Consider the following 23,553-nt stretch of genomic DNA (forward strand, 5'->3'; position numbering starts at 1 on the left):
AGTTTCCTCCATTTGTTTAATTTTTTAAATTTTATTTGTGTGCATGTGTTTGTGTCGAGGTATGCCACGTGTGTGGGTGGCCTTGAAGGCCAGAAGAGGGCACTGGATCTAATGGTGCTAGGCGTGCTGGCTTTGTGAGGCACCAGTGCTCAGAAGTGAACTAGGTCTTCCGTAAGACACAAGCGTACTCTTCGACTCGTGAGCCGTCTCTCCAGCACCCAGCAAGTTCCTTAAGAGACTCATTCCATCCCTTACCATCGGCATTAATCCTAAGAGACCACTTTTGGCGTTATCCCCCAATCTGACCTAGTCTCAACTATGTTTCTGTTTAAGTTTTGAAGCATTTATGGTTTAACACTCATTTTATAGTATATGCCAACTGCATGAGTAGAAACACTTGAATCCGGATTTATACCACTTTGTTGGTATGTCTCTGGCACTGTTTTAGAAGCAGAAAGAAACTTTGCCAAATAACTCGAATGCTTTTGTTAATATGCATTATTTCCTGCATTTGTTAACCTTGAAGTGTGATGCTTATATGGCTTAATTGGGATAAAGAATTTGCACTGAACTAGTCATGTTCTATAAAAACAACATTTCTGTTGGTGCACTTCGCTCCCCTGGGTGGACCCAAATCTCCACTCTTGATCTTAATGTTCACTGACCACAGGAAACACTAAACTGAGGAAAAGTCAGGGCTTTGCTTGGGTTGTCTCAGCACCTCGATAATTATGAGCACGCAGAGCAACCTGGTGTTGAAAAGCAGCCCAGAAATATGACAACAGCTCTCAGCATGTAGAAAATAGTTGGAAAGTGACAGCATGCAACATTCAGACTTAGCATCCAAAACTGTAGGTTCTCTTTAGGAAAGAATACAGATCTATTGTTTGAAGCCCTTGGTATAAATATCACCTTCACATAAATAAACCTAATGTGTGTGTATGTCGGGGGTGGGGGTGGGGGTGGTGCTGTGGGATGTTCTGTATGTCAAATGTGTTGCTCTGATTGGTTAATAAATAAAACACTGATTGGCCAGTAGCCAGGCAGGAAGTATAGATGGGACAAGCAGAGAGGAAAATTCTGGGAAGTGAAAGGCTGAGGCAGAGAGACACTTCCAGCCACCACCATGACAAGAAAGATGTAAGGTACTGGTAAGCCACGAGCTACATGGCAAAGTACAGATTAATAGAAATGGGTTAATTTAAGATAGAAGAAGTAGATAACAAGAAGCCTGCCACGACCATACAGTTTATAAGTAATATAAGCATCTGAGTGATTATTTTATACGTGGACTGTGGGACTGCGGGGGCTTGGCGGGAGCTGGAGAAAATACTGTATCTATTAAGTTCAGTAAAAGGAGCTGTGTACTGAAGGACACTGGTGAGAAGTAGGGAGGAAGGGTGCATGTGGCTTTGGAAACCAGGGGAAATGTTCTAGCTAGGAAGAGGCATAACCCATCCAGAAGGCACCGAGAACCCAAGCTGAGCACAATGATACTAAGATTCAAGTTTAGTGCTTGGCACTTAACTACACAAAATCATGCCAATCAACATTGCAGCATGCATAGGAGAGGCTCATGAGGCTCTACCCCAAGCTCAGGAGCTATTGGCATCTAATGGCTGTATTTGTCTTAGCAAGTGTGGCAGTGCCAGGTTGCCTACGCGCACGTGGTTAGTACTAAATGGACTAGGTTGTTTATAAAAGTAGGGATTGAGAGTTGAGATGGATATGGTTAAGATGCATTACATATATGTATGACACTGTTCAAGAAGATGTTAAAAATCAACAAATGTTACCACAGACATAGTAATATCAAATCAAGGTAACAGAAATAAGAAGTAGCATGAACAATGAATCTTATCCCTGAAGAAGACACACTAGCTTGTTTTTAGTTTCATCTTGTATAAACTAGATTTTCAAATGTTGATTTTAGAAATAACCATGAGATAAAATTACCAAGGTTTTTAATAATAAAACATTGGTTAACTTTTATCTATACATTTTGAGTTTTGAAGGGCTCTAAGAACCCATGCTCCCTAAACCAGAATATACTGTTTCATCTGGTTTTACATTACGAAAATCCTTTCACCTCTAACACTCAACACCATGGGTGAGGAGCTCATTAACTTGGCTAACGGAGAAGAAGGGGAGTTACTATCCCCACCACTCTTTAAAGTAGAGTTCGCTAAGGGAAAGTGCTGGTACAGGAGATTTCTTTTCATGAACAGATGGCTCTTCTTACTTGTAACAAATGACTGAATTTACCTAAACAAATGCTACTAAAATGTATGGAATGGAGTAACAATCGTTTCTAAGTTTTATTCAATCTATAACTGTGCTGGGTAACTCCTCCCTTCACAAATGAAATGATACATTTCAGCTCAGTTCTAGAAACAATGTAATTCATTTTGAATTGAGAAAATCACATTAACAGAACTTTATAATATAGTGGTATAACTAAGTAGGAAAAAGAAATGCTCTCTTATCAGTTGCTTTTTAGGATTCCATTCTGTCCTTACTGATACATCAGTCTTTGTAAAGCACGTGCTGGGAGTAGACAGTATCCACTCAGCCACAAGAGAAACAGCCCTCACACCATGAATGGTCTGGGAGGAGAAGGAGAGATCACTTGTAGCCCAGGCAAGTCTTGAACTTGTGGTCCTCTTGGTTCAGCCTCAGTTGAGATTACAGACTGGTATTGCCAGACCCCACTGAAAGAAACCATCTAAGAAAAGCCTGAGTCAAATCCAGTTTTCAAGGAGTGCAGATAGATATCCATAGACTACTTGGGGCATTTCAGACAAAGAAAATCAAGATAGTGTGGTCCATTTTTAATTGTTCGTGTCTGCCTGTCATAGTCTGTGAGCACTATGCTAAGCAGTGAGGCAGGTCTGATTCTTTTCTTTTTTTCTTTTTTTTTTTAAATCTGGGTACATGCATGCATGTGTATGTGTGATGCTGGTACTTAAACTTAGACACTGAACAACAACAAAATATCTCCTTTACCAGTTATCAGAACATTCTAAATACACCACATAAATATAAAACAGTTGTTTATAACATCTATAGAGAGTGGTGAGCAAAGAATTAGAGAAACATGCTATCCTATTTAATGTGCAAAAACAGTTCCAAAAGCCCTCTCATTTGTTTGCACCGAGATGTGCAATATGAAGATTCACTTCTAGTGGTGGTGGTGCTCACCCTCAGGACTTGGGAGGCAGGCAGATCTCTGAGTTAGATGCCAGCATAGTCTACAGAGCCAGTTCCAGCACAGTCAGGGCACACAAAAAGCAAAGCCAAAAAGAAAAAAGAAAAAACACAAAAATCTCGGAGTTCAGAAGCTGCAAACTGTTCTGAAACAGATAACCAGGAGCGACTGTGCTGAGTGATGTGTTTAGGAACAATTTAAATGGTCCAGGCCCTGAGCTAAAGACTTCATGTAGAAGTCACATCCCTTGACAATGCTGTGAGACAAACATCTTCATTTTACAGATTCAATAGGAATCATTTAGTAAGCTAATCACCATTTTTTCAATAGCTATAATATTTACATTTCCCAGTTGAGTTACAAGAACTGGTCCTTAAATATTGTTGTTTCATGTAATTAATTTATTTTTCCTTTGTTTGGCAGAGGGTGTACCATAACACAAGTATAGAAATCAGAGAACAACTTGCAGGGGTTGGTTCCGTTCCTTCCTTCCACTGTGTGAATTCCAGGGATGGAACTGGGGTTCTCACACTCAGAGGCCTGCTGAGCTACCTCATCAGCTGATTGAACTGTTTTTACCAAGTCCTAAACTGGTAGGAGAGTAGCACTCATACACGCACAACAAATTACATGTCCCTCATCCAATCTGCTTGAAGATGGAGGACTGAAAAGCAGGGAAATATTCAGGATATTAAACATTATTGCAGCTTTGATGTCACAAATCCTAAGTGACTTTCTTGACAACCAACAGGAAGCACATTAGCCTTGGCTGGTGGTGACATGCTGGTTTGTTAGCGCTCACCTTTTAAAAACATGCTATGTGCTACATATGCTTTCATGCACTGCAACCTTTACTGAGCCTTGCACATGTGCAAGATATCAGCTGCTGTGTCAAGTTTCTGTCCCAAAGTAAACATATTCTGCTTTTGTGTCCCACTCCTCCGGGTAAGAGCCTGCGCATCTCTCCTGGAATATTGTTAGGCCTAGTTTCACACAGTAGTGGATATAATTAGGTCACTGCCTCTTGGTAGGGCAAGTCTAACCTTCTATGCTAACCCACTAGACACTTTTAAAAAATGAAGTGTGTTCTCTGTACCACCCACCAAAGTGCTTTCAGTCAGAGAATAATGAAGCAGCTATTTTTACTCTGACATCAAAAGAAACCCATCAAAAAATACTAGTTACGAGTATTTTTAAGGTCAATGATAGAAGTTTAAAACAAAACAAATAGCTTACAAAGAAATTTAAATGACAGTTTCAAGTCACATCTTCTTCCCCACAAATGTTCTAGAATCACAAGTTTATGTGGGTGAAATACACAAAAGAATCCAGACTCTTGAGGTTGGAGAGATGGCTCAGCAATTAAGAGCCCTTGATGCTCTTGCAGAGGGCCTGCTCACAACTATCTGTAACTCTAGTTCCAGGTGGGCCAATGCCCTCTTCTGGACTCCACAGGCTCCTGCACATGACATAAACTCATGCAGGAGCAAATACATACACATAAAAACTTTTTAAAAATGAATCCAGAAACCTGTAGACAAAGCAGGTTCCAAAACTCCAGTGCACCAGTAAAGCCTTGTGAAGGCTCGTGTCCCTGTGCCCTCTGGCTCATGAGAAGTCCTAACTACCATCTTCTTCCAAAGCAAAGTAATTGCACCAAGTAAAACTTAGAGCAGTCATCTGGAAGGTAGAAACAGGAGGAATCACATCTTGGATCCCAGGTTTTATTACCAGGGACCTTTCACACATGGAGTGAAGGGCAAAATAGAATCCTGGACTCTTAAGTATCTGCCAAAGACGCTGTCCACCCTCACTGGACACAGTAGCTAGCATGCACTTGCAATAAGCACTTGGCAAGGCAGGTGAGGGACCTTGAGCTCCAGCCTGGCCCACAAAGCCTACCTCAAAATAACCCAAGCTTGTGCTCTGTACCTAAGTACTTCTGATGCTTTGATTCACAGAGATAAAGTAGATGCAATTGTGAATGAAACCATCCTGTCTGGACATGCATTTCTTGTTGTTTTACCTACTTTAGAAAAAGAAACCCAGTGTACTACAGATCCCCTCCCCACATCCTTAAATACTTTAGTTCAGGCACTTAACATCGCATTTTAAGAGTAAATTTCTGTTGTTTCGATCAACAAAGCATTTGTTACAGCAACCCTGAAATCCAATACGATTAACGACAAATTTACTTTGGCAGTAATCTGGATGATTTGGAGACTCCAGAGTTCAAAGCCAAGGTAGGTCTGGAGAAGGAAGGCTGCTGGCAAGGCTCAGTCAGGGTTCTATCTCCAGCAGGTGAGGACCAGTTAGGGCAATGTGGCCAAGGTGATGAGGATACTGGCAAGGGTAGAGTTGAAAGGATGGAATACAGAATACAAATGAGATGAGAAACAAGAGTGAAGAAAAAAAATGTTTTTTTAAAGATCCAAGTGGATAAATCAGAGGTGGGGTAAAAAACATACCATGGTTACTGTGGTAGTTTGAAAGAGAATGGCCCCCATAGGCTCATATATTTGAATGTTTGGTTCCTAGCTGGTGGACTATTTAGGAAGGATTAGGAGGTGTGGCCTTGTTGGAGTAGGTGTGCTACTGGAGGTTTTAAAAGCCCACACCAGGCCCAGTCCAATCTCTCTCCTCTGTGTTCTCATTCTCTCTCCCTCTCTTCCCTCCCTCCCCCTTTCTTCTCCCTCCCTCTACCTCTCTCTCCCTCCCCCTCTCCCTCCCTCCCTTCCCCTCTCTCTTGCCTTCATCATGCTGTCTCTTCACAGCAATAAAACAGTAACCAAAATAATAAATAAATGAATAGCCATCTCTGGTCCGCGCTACATTATAGCATCCACATCCTGTTAGAGAAGCCAAAGCGCATGGTGCATAAGAACAAAAGCAAACACAAAAGTCTGTCACAACAATGAACAGTGGACCACCATCACGGACTACCATCACGGCAGGGATGCTGATGACGGCCAAGAGAACAGCCATGAGACAGATGTGGGGAAGTTATCTATCTGTGTACAATGTTCTTCTCCAAGGTGATGTTTAATGGTTATCAATGAGGAATTCTGACAGACAACTTTCCTGTCAAGGGTCCAGTGCTCTTTCATGCCACTTGGTTGTGGCAGGTTTGTCACATTTGTTATTTTCTTCAGTCCATTTCTATTAACAGGTTAGCACTGCTGCCCTGTGTGTACGACTGGGCTCGGGGTCAGTGAGTAGGTTAAAAACAGGGAGAGAAGCATTGAGGGGGAGTAACAGAGATGAAGACAGACCCATGATTCATGTCCCAAAGGTCTTACAATAAACTAGTTGACAACGTAAGTAACTTGTAAGAGCGGCTCAGCTGTTGAAGACTCCAAGGACTCCACAATGGAGGCTAGAGCACTAAAGGAACTAGTGAGGAGGGTCCTTGGAAAACTGAACGGGGCTGCAAACATGGCTCTATATGTAAACGAACCCAGAGGTGAAGACAGCTACTGTGGTACAAACTGTAATCCCAGCAATCCAGTCGGCAGGGAGACGGGAGGTAGAGCCAGAAGAATCGCCAAGTGACTTGTGGGCCAGCTGGCCTGCAGACGCAGCACAGCAGCAGAAACAGGAGCAGCCTACCCCAACACGGTAGAAAATGAGCAACAACTCCTGACTCCAAAAGCTGCCCCTGGACCTTCACACACTGTGGCATTCATGAATTTGTGTCAAACACACACACACACATACACACACACACACACACACACACACACACACACACTTTTAAAGAAAAGTACACAGAACTAACGTTCAGTCAAATGTCACTCCTGGGAATGTACTGGAATGACTCTAAGTCAGTACAGTAAGAGTCACCTTTATGTTCATGTTTATGGAGGCACTATTCACAACAATCAAGTTATGGGATCTATCTAGGTACCCATCAACAAGTGAATATGTAAAGAAAATGCTATTACACAATCAAGTTTTATCACAACCCCCCCAAAAGAATGAATTATATCTACAAAAATGGATGAAACTGAAGATTACTATATTAAAAAAATAAAACAGACCAGAAAGATAAATATCATATGATAGGTTTCTCTCTCTCTCTCTCTAGTGTGTGTGTGTGTGTGTGTGTGTGTGTGTGTGTGTGTGTGTGTGAGAGAGAGAGAGAGAGAGAGAGAGAGAGAGAGAGAGAGAGAGAGTTTGAGAATAATGGGACCAGAGGGAGAGGGACAGGAGAGGGTAACAGGGATGATATACTTGGGTGTCACATGGAATACTAGAGAGATTGCTCGGTGGTAACAGTGCTTGCTGAACAAGCATCAGGACCTGAGTTCAAATCCCCAGGATCCGCATACAAAGCCAGTCAGTGGCGGCACAAGTACCTGCAGCCCCAGGACTGTAAGGTAGAGAGAAGAGGACCACCGAGCTTGCTGAGTCTGGAGAGCTTTTGAGAGCTGCTTTTGCCTGTTTCTCCTAAGAGCTGCTTCAGCCCACCGACCCAGTGCCGTCAGGTCACCTGACCTGACCTGCTGGAGAGAACAGAGCTGGCCCACAGCAAAGCGTCCCTCTTCTCCAGCACCCAAACCAAAAGTCATGTGGAGGCTCAACCCACTTCTGGCATGGGAAAACTTACTGCTATTCCCATCCCCTCCAATTTCTCAGAAAATGGCTCTATCATTAATCCTTTACTTCCAGCTTGTTTGGTGAATCTCAGCTTCAAAAACACTATGCTTGGGGCTGGAGAGATGGCTCAGTGGTTAAGACCACTGGCTGTCCTTCCAGAGGACCTGGTTACGATTCCCAGCTCCCACATGGCAGCTCACAACTGTCTGTAACTTCAGTTCCAGGGGATCTGACACCCTTGCATAGACATACATTCAGACGAGACACCAATGCACATAAATAAAAAATAAATCTTAGAAAATAAAAAATAACCCACTATGCTCCCAAGCCATCCTTGATGGGGCTTCCTTCCCTTCTGGTTACTTGAGCCCTCTTCTCTTTATCAGCAAGCCCCCTTATACCTCCACTTGTATCATTTCACTACATTCAACCCTGGCTTCTGACACTTCAGTCCTATGCAACTTATTCACCAAGGTCACCAAATATATGGTTGTTGCTGTATTCAAAGGCTTCTTTCAGAATTTACGACCAAGGATAAATTTTTGGCTCCTAGAAACCGGTTATCCGAAAGACATCATACAGAAGGCATATCCATTGTCTTGGTGTACCCAGCCATGCAATCAGACTATTGCTATTGCTATTACTGCTGAAAAGATTGATTCAGAACAAAACAATGCTTATGGATATAAATATGACCATTTATCACCATACAGAAGACCAGGTGTTTTTTTTTAAATCTCCATCAACTTTGTAAAGACATATATAAGGCATTTCTTCAGTGACTCTTCCCTAGCATCTTTGGAATCAGGATGAATCATACTCTATTCCTACTACATGTCATCACATGCTCTGTAAATATCTCACTTGTGGTTCAAGGCAGATTTAAAAATCATGAGGTATAATTACTTTTACTGAGTCTCCTTTAAATGGAACTCAATTACTGCACAACTCTGAAAAAGAGGAACTACTTTGGGAAAGTGATAAAGCCAAAAACAAGTAGTAACTGCCTGGAAAAGTAGGAAGGGACGATGTTCTCACCAGTTCTGGAGTATCTACAGCCAATGCTGCTGCCTTTGCAAAGGACACGATTTCTGATTCCTTTCATGTTCTGTTTTGCTGGAAGTAGACTTCATGACAGTATAGACAACTTCACTACCTTAGCTGCTCTGACTCTTTATGAAAAACCAGCCCTGGGCTTCAACCAGACCAGTCTCCACACAATACAGCACATTAATTTTTCTGTTCAAACAGTCAAGAGCTAATCCAACTTCTAATCCCCTAAATTTTCTCTCTCACTCTGCCTGTCATAATGGTCCTCCTCTACTCAGCAATTTTGTGTATGTCTGTGTGTTGAGATGTGTGCATGCATGGGCGCACATGCACATAAGCACCTGTACTGTCAAGGCCAGAGTTCATGATGTCCTGTGTTCTCACTTTTTACATCATTCTTTAAAGACAGGGTCTCTCACTGAACCGTCAAGCTCATTAATTGGCTAGTCAGCAAGGCCCAGGGATCCCTGTCTCTGCTTCCTGAGTGCTGGGGTCACAAGCCTGTGCCAGTGCTCAGCCTTTTACGTGGGTGCTGAGAAACCAAGCTCAGGTCCTCATGCACAGCATTTTCCCAGCCCCCCTACTAGACAGTTTGCACATGGTTTCTGACGATTGGATCATACACTATACTTTATACACTGATCATACAATAGTACTTTTGTATTATTGGATCATACACTTCCTAAATGTATGTAAATTTTGTAAATAATGTAAATTTTTATGCTGACGCTGTCACCAATAGACTTTGATCACATGATTCTGACTACAAGACAAAGACCTTGAAGGGAAGGCATAGTATTAGTCATTAAAATTAAATACAAAATTATGTATTTACAAAGACATGTTTGTTAGAATATTTACACAAATACATCTTTGATCCAGACAAGCTTTCTATAACAGGTTTATCTTTCTCTGAACTCTACTCATCTTTCAAAGTGAAACCACAGTCCCAGTGTTTCCTGATTATTTCAGATCTTGTCAATGTCTATCCCTGAAATATTCAAATCATCCTTCATTTAAAATACTAACATAGGAGTTGCTATAATACATTTGAATTGCTAAAGAAACTAATAATGACCAACACAATAAAGATGCTTTTTACAGATAAGAAAGGTTTTTAATTTCTTGTAAAGATTTTTTTAAATTGCATGTTGTATGTATGTATGTATGTATGTATGTATGTATGTATGTATATATGAAGGTATCTATGTATGTGCATGTGCTCATGAGGAACAGAGAGTCAGGTCCCTTGGAGCTGTTATGAGTTACCTCACTGAACTCAGTGATCCTAACTTCTGAGTCATCTCTAACATGTTTTTAATTTCTATAACCAAAATTAAGTGAGAAAGTTCCTTAAATTTAACATTATAAAGCCTATTGTGGAGCTTAAGACACTGTTCTATGAAAACATGCATCTTGAAACTCTGAAAACAATGTCATTGTTTTTTAGGCACATGATTATAGATTCAGGGTAATTCCCAGGCACTCACAACAAGAATAACAAGGCATTCCTATGTGGCTGTGTAGCATGGTTGGATTGTTGGATCTTCCATAATGACATCTGAGAACACTTGGCAAAAGCAGGAGTACTTTAGTGGCCAGCTTTGAAGAATGCTGGTCGACCATGAGTGCCCCAAAAGGAGACTAGGAACTAATACAAAACTCACTGCCACTGTAAACCATGACACCTTGATACAATGAGGAAACAGGAAGACCTTGATGCACTCGTTTCTAAGAAGGTCAGTGCTAAGGCTTGTGTTTGACTAACTCATCTTTCCTCAGCTTGGATAATGCCATGCCTTTCCTTCAAGCCCTATGCACACATACTTTATTACTTGACTTTGGCACTTTGCACCACATTTCACTTATTTTATCTTCTGGTAAAGGCCATTTAAAATTCTATGAGGAAAGAAGGATAATATGTTATAAATAACTATGAATGAGGGATTTTTAAGCTTCTGTTGTTTAAGCTTCTCAAAAGTTCTGTTGAGTTTCTCCATGGGATCCCATATTACTGATAATATCACAAAATTAACCCAAAGGACTGTGAGTGTGGGGAGACTAAATTATTTCAATCAAAGTGGCTTTTAATCTACATATAAGACAACACAATACAAATGCCTCAGATTTAATATCTAAGAAATTCTGTATCACTATCACACTGCCAAAGACATGTTGTTTAAAAGTACATAAATAATGGCATAATACAGATTATTTTAAATATGACAAATGAATCATGAGAAATTACAGACAAATATTTATGTATTTATGAAAGAAAAGTATTTCAGTACCCCCAAGAAATTACCCTGAGCAGCAGAGACCACGTTCATGGTCAAAGACAGAAAGGACTAACACACATAAGAGTTTCCTATATTAGAATGGCAATATAGAAACATAATAAATTCATATTGTTTAATATGTAAGATAGCCTAAGCAGAATGAAGTGAACAAGTTATGCATTTGGTGTTGTGTTTTGTGGAGCTGTTATGATTTACTTGAAAAGTAAAGGGCTGTGCGCTGCTTTTGCACGCGCGTGCACACACACCATCAAGATTTGAAAGTGCTATAATATTGTTTTATAATATTCCAAATAAGTTACGCATTTTAATGCAAGAAAGTGTACTATCTAGAAAAATGCAGAAAGAATATTTTGAATAAGAAAGGATTAAAATCTACAAGCCCAAAAGAGAAAAACTGCAACCTTCATTAAAAAAAGAAACCGACACACGTCCAAATTAACAACAAACAAGATAAACCTTTTTTGGACAAACCCAAAAAAGAAACACAGCATGTTCACAATAAAGTTATGTACAAAACCAAAAGGTGGTCATATGCTCCTGTTAAAATGAATTCCTTGATTTAAGACTTCAGTGAGTTTATTATATTCAGGCCAAAATCAGACCTTGCTGAGAACCAATTTTCATGTGAACAGGAAGCTTGAGAGTATTGTTACATACACTTCAGATCCTTCCCTGCAGCTCTCCCCTAAGTCTTGTTTGAGGCTGTTGCAAGGCATTGCCACGGCCATACACTTGGTTCCAGTGTGACAGTCCAGCACGGCCTCTACTGTGCTTCTTTTTCTCACTTTGGCCTTCGGAGGGAAGAGTGACAGGACACGGCAGTGTATGTAACAATGCTTTCAAGGTCAGCACACAGAACCACAAGTCATCACACAGAGGCAATACCACAAGTTGTACTTACAGATACTTCTTCTTCCACAGTTCTGAATTTTAAAATAAACATTTCATAAATGTCAGTAATAAGCAAGTTCCAGGGTGCTACCCTTAATATACACATCCCAACAAGACACCAATATGTGGGGAGAGACAAGAGTTTGAAATGAGTAAAATGTATCAAGTATAAAATGTTCACTGTTTGTAACACTGGTAACTCTGTAACAACAGAACACATTCTGAGAATCTTTGTCAGTGGTGCTATGAAGCAAGAAGATCTTATATCCAGCCCTCCTTCCATTATATCCACATCTGTACCCTCCTCCCATTATATCCAAATCTGTACCCTCCTCCCATTAGATCTGTATCCAGGCCCTCCTCCCATTATATCCATATCCAGGCCCTCCTTCCATTATATCCAAATCTGTACCCTCCTCCCATTAGATCTGTATCCAGGCCCTCCTCCCATTATATCCATATCCAGGCCCTCCTTCCATTATATCCACATGTGTATCCTCCTCCCATTATATCCACATCTGTATCCTCCTCCCATTATATCCATATCCAGGCCCTCCTTCCATTATTCACACCCACTCCTTTACATTTACATCTGACTGGTATTAGGAAAACAGTATCTGACCAAGGACAGAATCTCTCCTGCTGAAGGCTAGTGGGACAGAGTGACCCAAAGCTGTCCAACTGTCCCTGTGGCAACACCTCCGAACTCAAACTTGCGAACAGAAATTCTAACACTGGAAACATTAAGAACCACATTCCCAATGTATAACACAGGCTTGTTTGGAAATAGTCTTGGGTAATAAAGTACCGAGTCTGATGAAAATAAACAATGAAGGTATTTTAAAAGGCACATTTCTCTATAGATTTTTATATCCCCAAATTCAATTAAAGTTCCAGGAAACATGTTTCTACATTTCTCTTCTAAAAGTACACACAATGGAGGGGGGATTCACTCTTTTCCCTGAAACAGTGGTTATCAGCTGCAGCCGCCTCATGTGGCCTTCCAGACTGCCATACATCTCACTTCACAACAGAGCAGTCGTGCTGCATGAGTACCTGCCTAGTGTTCAAGTTCCCAAACAGAAGTGGCGGGGTACTACCATTAAGTAGCAAGCAACTCTTTGCTCTGGTGACCTAGGTGGCACAGCCTTTGCTGTCCTTTTAAAAAGAGGTAGGGTGAGATGGTACTAAAGCTGCTATTCAATAAAGATCAACTACGTGGAATGCTCCATTAGACAGAAGAACAACCAGGGAACAGACTGGGGATGGGCATTAGAAGAGAGCCAAGAACTGTAGGATTTAATGTGGACAGTGACCAGAGGGAAAATTCAGACACAACAGGGGTAACTGGGAATGGCCAAGTAATTCAGCGTCTGGCTCACAGTGCACGAAGGGACATTCAGATAGTGAATTTTTAAAAGTTAAATGGAGTGCCACCTCTTACAGATATGTCCACCTTTTTCCATGTCCTTTGTGTCCCATGGGTGGCTCAGCAGTTAAGAGCACTGGCTGCTTTTTCAGAGGACCTGGGTTCCCAGACGTACACAGTGGCTCACAACCATCAGTAACTCTAGTTCTAGGAGACCCAATGCTTTCTTCTTGACTCCACAGGCTCTGCATATGTCATGCAGTGTACAAACATACGCACAAGCAAAATATCCACACATTAAAAAAGAAGATTAAAAAGTGACTTTTTTGGGGGGAGGGGGTTGGTTTTTTGAGACAGGGTTTCTCTGTGCAGCTTTGCGCCTTTTCTGGAACTCACTTTGGAGACCAGGCAGGCCTCGAACTAACAGAGATCCTCCTGGCTCTGCCTCCCGAGTGCTGGGATTAAATGCATGCACCACCACCGCCTGGCTCAAAAAGCGACTTTCTTTCAATCATTAAAAACAAAAGCAGAATGGAACCAGGTTAAGACTTGGTCAAAGAATATGAGAGTGCCATCAATCTTTAAATGCCTTTCTGAACAATGCCTCCCTCTCTAGCTCTCACTTCATATGCTGCATGTCTTATGGCCCTAGGATACTTTCATTTTTACTTCTGACGACAATGCACTGTCTTGTTTTCTAAACTCTACAGTTCTCAAGGAAATGAGTGTGTAAGAACATGTTCTGAACAGATCGACACATATGTGATGATCCTAGAGTGGTTCTTTACTGAAGGCAGCTGGTTGCAGTGTCTAGAGTGGGTTAGTAAAGGAGCCATCAGGGAAGGCAGGCAGAGCAGTAAGAACACAGAAAGGGAGAGATGATGGTACCCAACACCACCAGGACACGAAGAACATGGAAGAAGAGGCTGTGTCCGGAAGAGATGGCCCCAAGGCCTTCTCACTGGAACTGAGGTTCAAATAAAGGAAGCAAAAGGTTTTTCCAAAACCTGGAGAAAATTTACACATTTTGGTAATTAGGCTAAGGAAATTTCCCCCTAAGAAGCTAATCATGAGGCATTATTGGTAAGGACAGGAAAGTTGGAATCTAGTTGAACAGTATTCTGATAGAGTAGAATGCATATATTAACAAATGAAAGTCATGTTGTAAATTGTTGATTACAACTTTAAAAACAGTTCTAAAACAGGTGCATGACTGGACCTAGTCTAGTTCGCTCTGTGCACACACTGAAGCAGACAGAGCCAGGAGAGAGAGTGTCTCTCAGAGGCGACCACTTACAGCTTTGGCTGACTTTTCTTCTTCCTCATTTTCCTACTTGTAATAAATGTTCTTTTTATAATAAAAATAGACACCTTTATTTTTAATAGAAAGAGACCCTATATTGTGATATCAAGTTATGAGGCATATCTGAGATTTAGCGGCTAAAACAAGGGAAAAATGGAGCCCTGACTTGAAAGAATGGGCACTTCAAACATGATTTTGGGATTGGTTGCGATTGTTTGTACTCTAGAAGAAATACAAAGCAAATACACAAAGACAATCAAGGTACCTGGAGTAAATAATGCAGTAATTCCAAAAAGAACCTATTTGTACAGTGTACTAGACATAATTGGTGTTATATTTTAAGGTAAAAATATTCCATTCCAAATGTTCACTGATCCTTAGAGAAATGGACTCGGTAAATAAAGGAATTAGAGCAAACAAAAAGGTTACTATAATGAGCCACCACCCCCACATACACACTTAAACAAAATTTATAATATACCCAAGGAGCTCAGAGTGAAATCTTTGATTGGAGAGTTGCTGCAGGGACAAATTTTGTAGTATTTGTAGCAGAAAAACTGTGAACTTATATTGAGATGTGCATGAGCTTTAGCATGAAGCAAACCTAACTTCAAACTACGATCTTTCTACTCACCCACATGACCCCAGACATGTTGCTGAAGGAAGCCTGTCTGTAGAGGGATGGCACATGGCTCTGTTGGGAGAATTAAGCATATGTGGGACAGTAGGTTGGGAGGCTGGGGACTATGAACCCAGGATGGCACTACCAGACGGAGTCAGCAGGTCTGTGCCTGAAGCTAAATGTCCACGTTTTTAAAATGCAGCACAACTGATTCTACTAGATAGGCAAGGTAAGGGAAACCATGTATGACTCTACGCCTGGAACATGATGGGCATCTGTTAATATTACGTGAGTGTTTCATATAAAGTAGATGTCTTCCATCATTTTTCACAATGGTTCATTAAACGGGTTCATTAAAAAGATAAAGACAAAAAAAGGGAGGGAAGAAAAGAAAAAAGAGGAAAAAAAAAAGATAAAGACAGGCCAGGCGGTGGTGGCACATGCCTTTAATCCCAGCACTTGGGAGGCAGAGCCAGGCGGATCTCTGTGAGTTCGAGGCCAGCCTGGTCTACCAAGTGAGTTCCAGGAAAGACGCAAAGCTACACAGAGAAACCCTGTCTCAAAAAAAAAAAAAAAAAAAAGACAGAATCTGTCCATAATGAAAAGCTCAGGTTTCTTTCTTCATTTGTGTTTGTTTTTGTTTTTGCTATAGACGGGAGTTAAAAGGAACAGAGTCAACAGAAGTGCCATTTACAGTGTGTAAATCACCAAGTCACTTAAGTGGCCTGTGTGCTCCCCGCACTGATCAGGACATAAATCTCCTCTTAGGTGTTGCTGCACTTATGTATCACAATCAACAGACAGGTTTGCTCCTTATGACATGACCTCAAAAGAGAGCCAACTGCTAATCTACAAAGATATCTGCAAATGTGGGGAAGCAGAATAGGTCTCAGAAAATATTCTTGCAAATGTCAAAGGTCTATTGTACAATCACATTTTTTAACATAACGGAAAGGTCTTGGCATATTTATAAATGGCTCTCAGCAATTAAGAAAAGTGCCATGAAAGGTCAGGGTGCATGGTATTTGATGCCCCCAATATTTCAATTGTTTGTATGCCTGCCTGCCTTCCTTACCATCTTTCACATGCTGCTAAGAAGGGTGAAATTCCATCCTGACTGAAATAAATGGAGTGTTTGCTGCACAGGGCAGTGACCTATGCTGCCTTCACTTCTTCCCTATGTCCAGCCACTGCAGCGACAGACCGTCAGCAGCAGGTAGGCGCGAACTGAGCCTCATGGTGAGGCACTTAAAGCCCCACAATGCTGCTGTAGCTGAGCTGCCTGTAATGTACGGCTGTTGCCTGCAGTTTTCTCACAGCAAAGGAGGGCTACAATAACCACCACCAGAGAGCCAGACACAGGGCTACAGATAGCAAATGTGCATAAAATCCAGCATTAAAAATGGGCAGTTCTCTTTTCCCGAACAAATCGAAGGGCTCTATTCAGGTGTGCTGATCCAAATTACTCGGTGGGAATTTCATTTATCTTTAGTGGGTAACTCGGTGCCGGCCAGGCTCCTAGAAAGGCTATATCCTCCATTTCCTAAGTAGATTTTATGCACATAAGCTAAGTACAAACAGAAACACGGACTTGTTTTAATTTTTAAATAGAAATGACTGACTTCAAACCTAAAACTTAAATATATCTACATGCTCATTTGGAGCCTTAATAGACAAGCCAAGTTGCTTGATGACTCAACCTATTAATAGACTGAAGTTCTGACTACCTGAGGTATTCGTACATTTTTAACAGTCGGGCTCCAAACAACATTATAGTACTGACTGTTACTTTGCAAGCTGTCTTCAGCAACTGCAGGCTGATGTCTACATGGTGACTGCTTGGTCCACACCGGCCCTGACTGTCCCTTTCTTGTACTCCCCTCAGTCATGAATGTTCTTCCTGCCTATCCAGCTCACAGTCTCCATTGTTCAAGAGGAATTCAGCTTCTTACAAGAGTCACCACAGGACCCTCTTAAATGAGGACTCTTCATGCTGTTTAGCATAATATCTGCCTAAAACTTAGCACTGAACATGCATGTTAATTTAGACATTTTTCACAGTGTGTCATTCATATCTCTATCCATTAGGACTACAAACTTCTTGAAGACAAAATCCTGTCTCAAACTGGACCATGCTTTAAAACAAATGCTTGTAATATCTCCTTCCACTGCATGGTCAGGTGAGCCTTATTTCCAGGTTGTTTCAACAGGACTCAGAGCTTTCAAATGAGCACACCTGTGCCTCCTACTGGTGACTATGACTATTACAACCGCACCATCTATGACAAAATTCTAATGGTTGGCCCAAATCATTACTTGTTGAAATCAAAGAAAAATTACAAATCATCCGAGATTATAATGAATAGAGTGTTTGAGGGCAATCATTTCAAGGTTTAAGATTACATTATACATTTTATTATAAGTGATAATTAAAACAAAAAAGTGAAGCCTCTTTCCTCTAAATTAGTAACTATTTTTGAATTTGGATTATTCCAGTATTTAAAAAAGAAATAACAATGATCATATATTGAAAGATTCTGTGATTAAGAGTCTGTATGAATCACCCATACCAAATACCTACTAGTATAACATATAATGTTCTAGAAAGCATGCCAGGACACTAATTTGTATTACTTTCGGGGACTTTTTAAAGATTCAGTGCAACTAATACTGACTCTCTTCATTTGTAGGGCAATTCCATTTTCTCAAGAAAGAATCCAGCAAGATGGTAAAACAAGCACACAGCACACAGATGGTAACAATGAAGTGATTCAAAGAAATCTCAATGACTACCACAGAAACAACCTACTTGTGTAATTAGTGTTCCATTCATAAGTTTGTTTTCCAAGTGTTCTCCGTCCTGGTCAAACAGCCTCTAAGGAGAGACCTTGCCTTGTTCCCCTGCCTTGTTCCCCCTTCCCCCTCTGCTCAAACAATGCTGCTCTGGCTTTATCCTTACCTCCTGATGTTCTGAACCCATGTTTGCCTGCCTCTGCTGTCTGTGCAGTAGACAGCTGCAACACTAAGCTCAGCTGCAATTGAGAATCATGAAGATGGCACTTTATGGTGATCTGTTTTAATGTGCTGTCTCTGGGGTTCTATCAGAATACTAATTATAAGGTCATTTGTTATAACAGCAAGCTTGCTTTTCACAATGTACTGTCAAAAGCAGATCTCTGCAGTCTGAAGATCAGGAAGCCAGGCTGGGCCTCCTTTTCTGAAGGAGCACTCTGGACTCAATGGCCTCTAAGACTCTTCACTGCTGAACTGGGTGCAGATCTTCCTGTCTGTTCACTTCAACTCCTGTTGCCTCCCAAGAAAGCAAATCTGTCCCCAACCCTGCAAACTGAGCCTGCTCCTCGTGTCACCTCACACAGCATCCCAACCCCGACCTGTGGCCATTAGCCTTCCACCATCAGGCCTTAGCCTCCTGTGCCTTTCTCTCTCTTACATCCTCTCTTAAACCATGCAGCTCACTCTTGCTTGACAGTGTTTCTGTGGTTTGGAGACCAACTACAATTATGCTGTAAATGAAGAGCATAGGCTCCTCGGTTCAACACTGTTCCAGTGGCTGGTCACTCCCTTCCCCTTGCTGTCTGCCCCCATTTTGTGTGACCATGAAAACTGCTCTGGAAGCTTGTGAGGAGGAAGGGAACTGAGGACATTGAAAATCAGCACAATGCCTGATCCTTGTAAACACTCAATGTTGGTGCTATTACTATTTTACCAATCAACATGTTTCTCCCTTTTCAGTACGGGTTCCTAGTCCACAATTCTAAATGAAATAAAAACAATTATGGTCTGGTTTTCTAGCCAAAGCAAATGGGATCATCATGAATCTCTCTCTCTCTTTTTAATGATATACAGGGTGAAGGGTGGGGAATCAGTCACCAGTTCTGGCAGGAAAAAAAAGACTGCATGTGGTTACTGACTAGTGCTCTGAGTGACAACTAAGCAATATACACTTCTCAAAGGAGCAACAAAGTTATCAGGTTGCTAGATTTCAGAACAGAACAAATATATTCTGATCAACTACAAAGTAATCTCTCCATTATCTTGTCTGTATTAAGAACGACCGTTGTAAGTAAAAGGTAAGTCCCAAAGTCAAACTCTATTAAGTGAGAAATGTGTTTCCTGAGTCACATACACCTTTAAGGAAATTAGTAAACACATACAATAGAAACCACATTGTCAAGTCTAAGTTAGATACTAAAGTGGTACGACATCAGATAGAGGACAGGAGAGAGACAAGAGTGAACACACGGGTGTGGTGAGCAGACCACCTGAATGCTTTTGCACCACTTTCCACAGATACAAAGTGGCCCACCCTTCACGAGCTTCTGATGGAGACAGGCAAGGCAGGCGGTGTCCGCTGGCAGGGTAGAAGTCAACACCACAAATCTACATCATATTAGTTACAATTACAGAGTCTCAAAAATAACCCGAACTGGCCACAGGCAGTTCTGGTTTTACCATCCCAGTGTGATTTGGGACCAGTACCAAACATTTCTTCAAAATCATGGTACTTAGATGTAAAGAAGATTTCTTTTAGCAGATTATACCGGATATCCTAAAGCACATCAGACTCCAAAAGAACGGTGATGCCATTTAGGGATCTTCTTACATGTTTCAAGGCCTTTCATGTTGGGCACAGGCAATTTTATGGCATGTAGCATTTAGAAGAAGGTGATTATTAGTCACAGGCCAACACTGTCCTAATAGGGCTCACTAGATGTCAGAGAGCTACATATAAATCTCAGAAGAATGTGCCACATTTATTTTAAAACTCATTTAAAGATAAGTGCTTACCTTCTCTTAGACGGTCCACCACAAAAGTAAATCCAGTAGTTCTTGGATGTAAGACATATTCATATTTTTGAAGTCCATTCTTCTCAGCAAAATCATTACTCCGAGCCTTGTTATTTTCTAAACAAAAATAATAGACTGTTAGTAAAGTAAAAGATGATAGTGGGTAATGAAAAACAGTAAGAATTTCTTAGATAAAAATACCACTTATGAACAGGCATGGTGGGCACACCTTCAATCCCTGGACTCAGAAGACAGAGGCAGGCAGATCTTCAGGAGTTCAAGACCAGCTTAGTCTACATAAATTCCAGGACAGCCAGGACTAATAGTGAGACTTTGCCTGCTCCTAAAAGATACTTACATATTCCATTGTTACAGACAGTATATATAAAGATGATGCAAACATTGAATATGTATATGAATGCTTTGCTTCCATATATGTGTACCAGTGTATGTGATGTCCAAGGAGGCTAGAAGAGGATGTCAGACTTCCTGGAACGGGAGTTACAGATGGATGTGAGTAGCCCTGTGGATGCTAGAAATCAAAGTGGGTCCTCTACAAGAGTATCAAATGCTCTTAACCACTAAGCCACTTCTCCAGCCCCAAAATGCAAACATTTGTGATAATCCCTTACAAAGAACTCAATCTATTGGTATGTGTGTGGATATATGTAAATATATGTTAGGACAAGGCCTTAATAAGTTCCCTTAAATTTATATCGCAAAATTTAAAATTATTTAAAAGCCAGTATGTAACAAAAATTGAGATATAAAACACAAAAACCTACTAAGCTCAAATGTTCATTAACATTTATGTGAGGTGAGGACGTAATTCAGTGATAAAGCACTAGGTTCAATCCCCACTACCACCAATAATAAAAAAAATCCTTAAATAATACAAGTTCAAATATAATATAAAATGCTAATAAAACTGAACATTAACAAAAGTCAAGGATTTAGAGACATCCAGAAGAAATGGCCAGCAATCAAATATATCAGATCAATGTTTTCTTTAACCCAATAATTTAGGCTTTCAAAGCAAAGTGAAATATCTGCCTTGCTCAAGCACAGAGGGGCTAATATTACTAACCAAAACCACTGCACAACAAAATAAACACATGATTAGCACATCATGTACAAACATCTGAACATGGTTTGGCTGAATATAGTTACAGAGACAAGTATATGTTCCAATTGTTGGCAATAACTTCTTTTTCCATTCCATGAGGTCACTTTACAAATTCCAAGAAGAACCAAATTCATTATTCAGCAAATACAATTGGAAAATAAAGTGTTCAAAAATTTGGCCTTGACTAGAGATCATGAAACACCTTCTGATGTCAGCAGACATTAGGGCCTGTAACCCAGCTCTATTTGGAAACCTACAGGCTAGTATAAGAAAAATATCTACATAAACACAGCTTTCCTGGGAGTAAATTTAAGATTGGGAGTTCTCCAGCCCTCCAGCAACCACAGATGCCTCCCCCAACACAACAGCCAGCAGCTACTCTTAGGGGCCTTGTTCATTTCTGACAGAGGTACCGAGTCCAGTGTCCACAGCTTCCCCAGCGAGTAAAGGGAAAGGCCTTGGACATGAAAAACGTCAGCTCTTCTCCACTAGTCTGTGACTATCCTGAGCACGGGGCGACAAAACAGTACTTCTGGTTCACTGGCTGGCAGACCTTACATGGGATGAGCAGTCCCAGAGGCACCAGAGGGGTGAGCAGTCTGTTTTCCAGTTGTTGGTGACTTGGGGTTCTCAGGTAGAACCGAATTCTGTTGCAGATGTGAATACAAACACACACAGCTCTAAAATGTACAGTCACACTGTGGGAAGTTGGAAATGATCAGACCAATGAGTGTGACCATGTTCTCCCCCTCCTTCATCTTCCATTCCCAGGCCGTCATTATTAGTAACTGCACTAGCATCCCATTTTCCAACCGCAGCCTCTTGCCAGCTCACTGCCTGCAACGTTCCCACTCCAGCACCACCTCCACCCACACCCACAGCACTGCCGGCCACTCATCTTCTCAAGCCAACCTGGCATTCTGACCTCAGGCCTGTGCAGCTGCTATCCAATTACCCAGAAGGCCTCCTGCTGCTGATGCACTCTTCTGCCTTCTACATATGGCCCCTACTTTTTAAGAGAAACTTAATAGAGAGGCTTGCCCTGATCACTTTACAGACTAGCATGCTTTACTCTCTATCTACCCATACTGCTTTATTTTTCTACACAAACTCTTACAACATCTGTACAGATTATTAGCTTATTCCTCATCTAACATAAGCTCCAAAGAAGGGAATTAAATTTGTATATAAAGTTTCAGACACTAGGGTATTTACTACATAAAGAAACTTTATATACAAGAGTGTGAAATTGTATATAATAATTGTTAAAACCAGAAATAGTTGTTTTGTTTTTTTTTCCAACTTAGGAAAATGGAACTAAAAATCATACCCTAACAACTGTGATGCCTAATTTTGTGCAAACCTGACAAGGCAGCATGTGTTGCTTGTTTAACTGTCAACTTGTCACAACCTAGAAGAACCTGGAAAGAGTCTTCATGAGGAATTATCTAGATCAGTGGGCATGTCGAGAGGGACTGTCACTTTGGGAGGCATCATCTCCTGGAGAGGGCTTCTTCAACAATATGAGAAGAAAGGGAGCTCACAGCAAGCAAGGGTGCATTATTCCCTCCCTGCTCTGACGGTGGGTGTGAGTGGCTGTATGAAGTTCCTGCCCTGACTTCCACACAGTGATAGACTGTGAGCTGCAACTATAAGCTATGGGACCGTTTTCTCCACTAAGCTGCTTTCAGTTAGAGTATTGATCATTACAACAGAAAGGGAAGCTAGGGCCATACAAACATTGATTCCAGAGGCTTTGCGGGGGTGTTTTCAGATAGGATCAATAGCTCAATCAGTAGAGCTGCACAGCAGATTACTTACTCCACAATACAATGGGTCTCCTGTAAATCAACTGTCTCAGAAACAGGGTAGCCTTACCTGCCCTACGAGGAAGGAGACTTCTGCTGTGGACTACCTCCTACAGCTGCTCCTCTTGTCAGAGCTGTGAACTTACCAGGTCAACCACCCTCTTAGAGCAAACAAACCTTAATCTCTGCTCAAGCACATCTTAACCGAGCTTGCTTTAGAGACACCCTCACACAATGTAAAACCTAAAACCACAGTCTCCTCAAAGGACAAACGACGTGAAAGATCACAACAGGATAAGCTTGGGTATCATTAATTAACTGAGTTATGTTGGTGCTCATTGTTAGGGACCAAGATTTCGGGAACCAAACATGAACCATGGAAAGTACTAGCTAAGCCAGAAAACAAGTCACAAGCCCACTGCCCTTCCCCAGAGCAGTAACACCTGTTTACTAACCGGAGGCTCCCAA

At 41.2% G+C, this 23,553-nt stretch overlaps 1 protein-coding gene across 1 annotated transcript in view; it reads right to left on the bottom strand.

Moving 5' to 3' along the window:
• The window catches only part of Lclat1 (lysocardiolipin acyltransferase 1), a 131,294-nt gene that overhangs the window by 36,751 nt on the left and 70,990 nt on the right, over positions 1–23,553 (bottom strand). Inside the window, exon 5 of the mRNA XM_036170705.1 lies at positions 20,152–20,268. Within this exon, the coding sequence (XP_036026598.1) occupies positions 20,152–20,268 (117 nt within the window). The remainder of the gene's footprint in view (positions 1–20,151; positions 20,269–23,553) is intronic.

The sequence above is a fragment of the Onychomys torridus genome, chromosome 21, assembly GCF_903995425.1.
Source record: "Onychomys torridus chromosome 21, mOncTor1.1, whole genome shotgun sequence".
NCBI classification, from domain to species: Eukaryota; Metazoa; Chordata; class Mammalia; order Rodentia; family Cricetidae; genus Onychomys; species Onychomys torridus.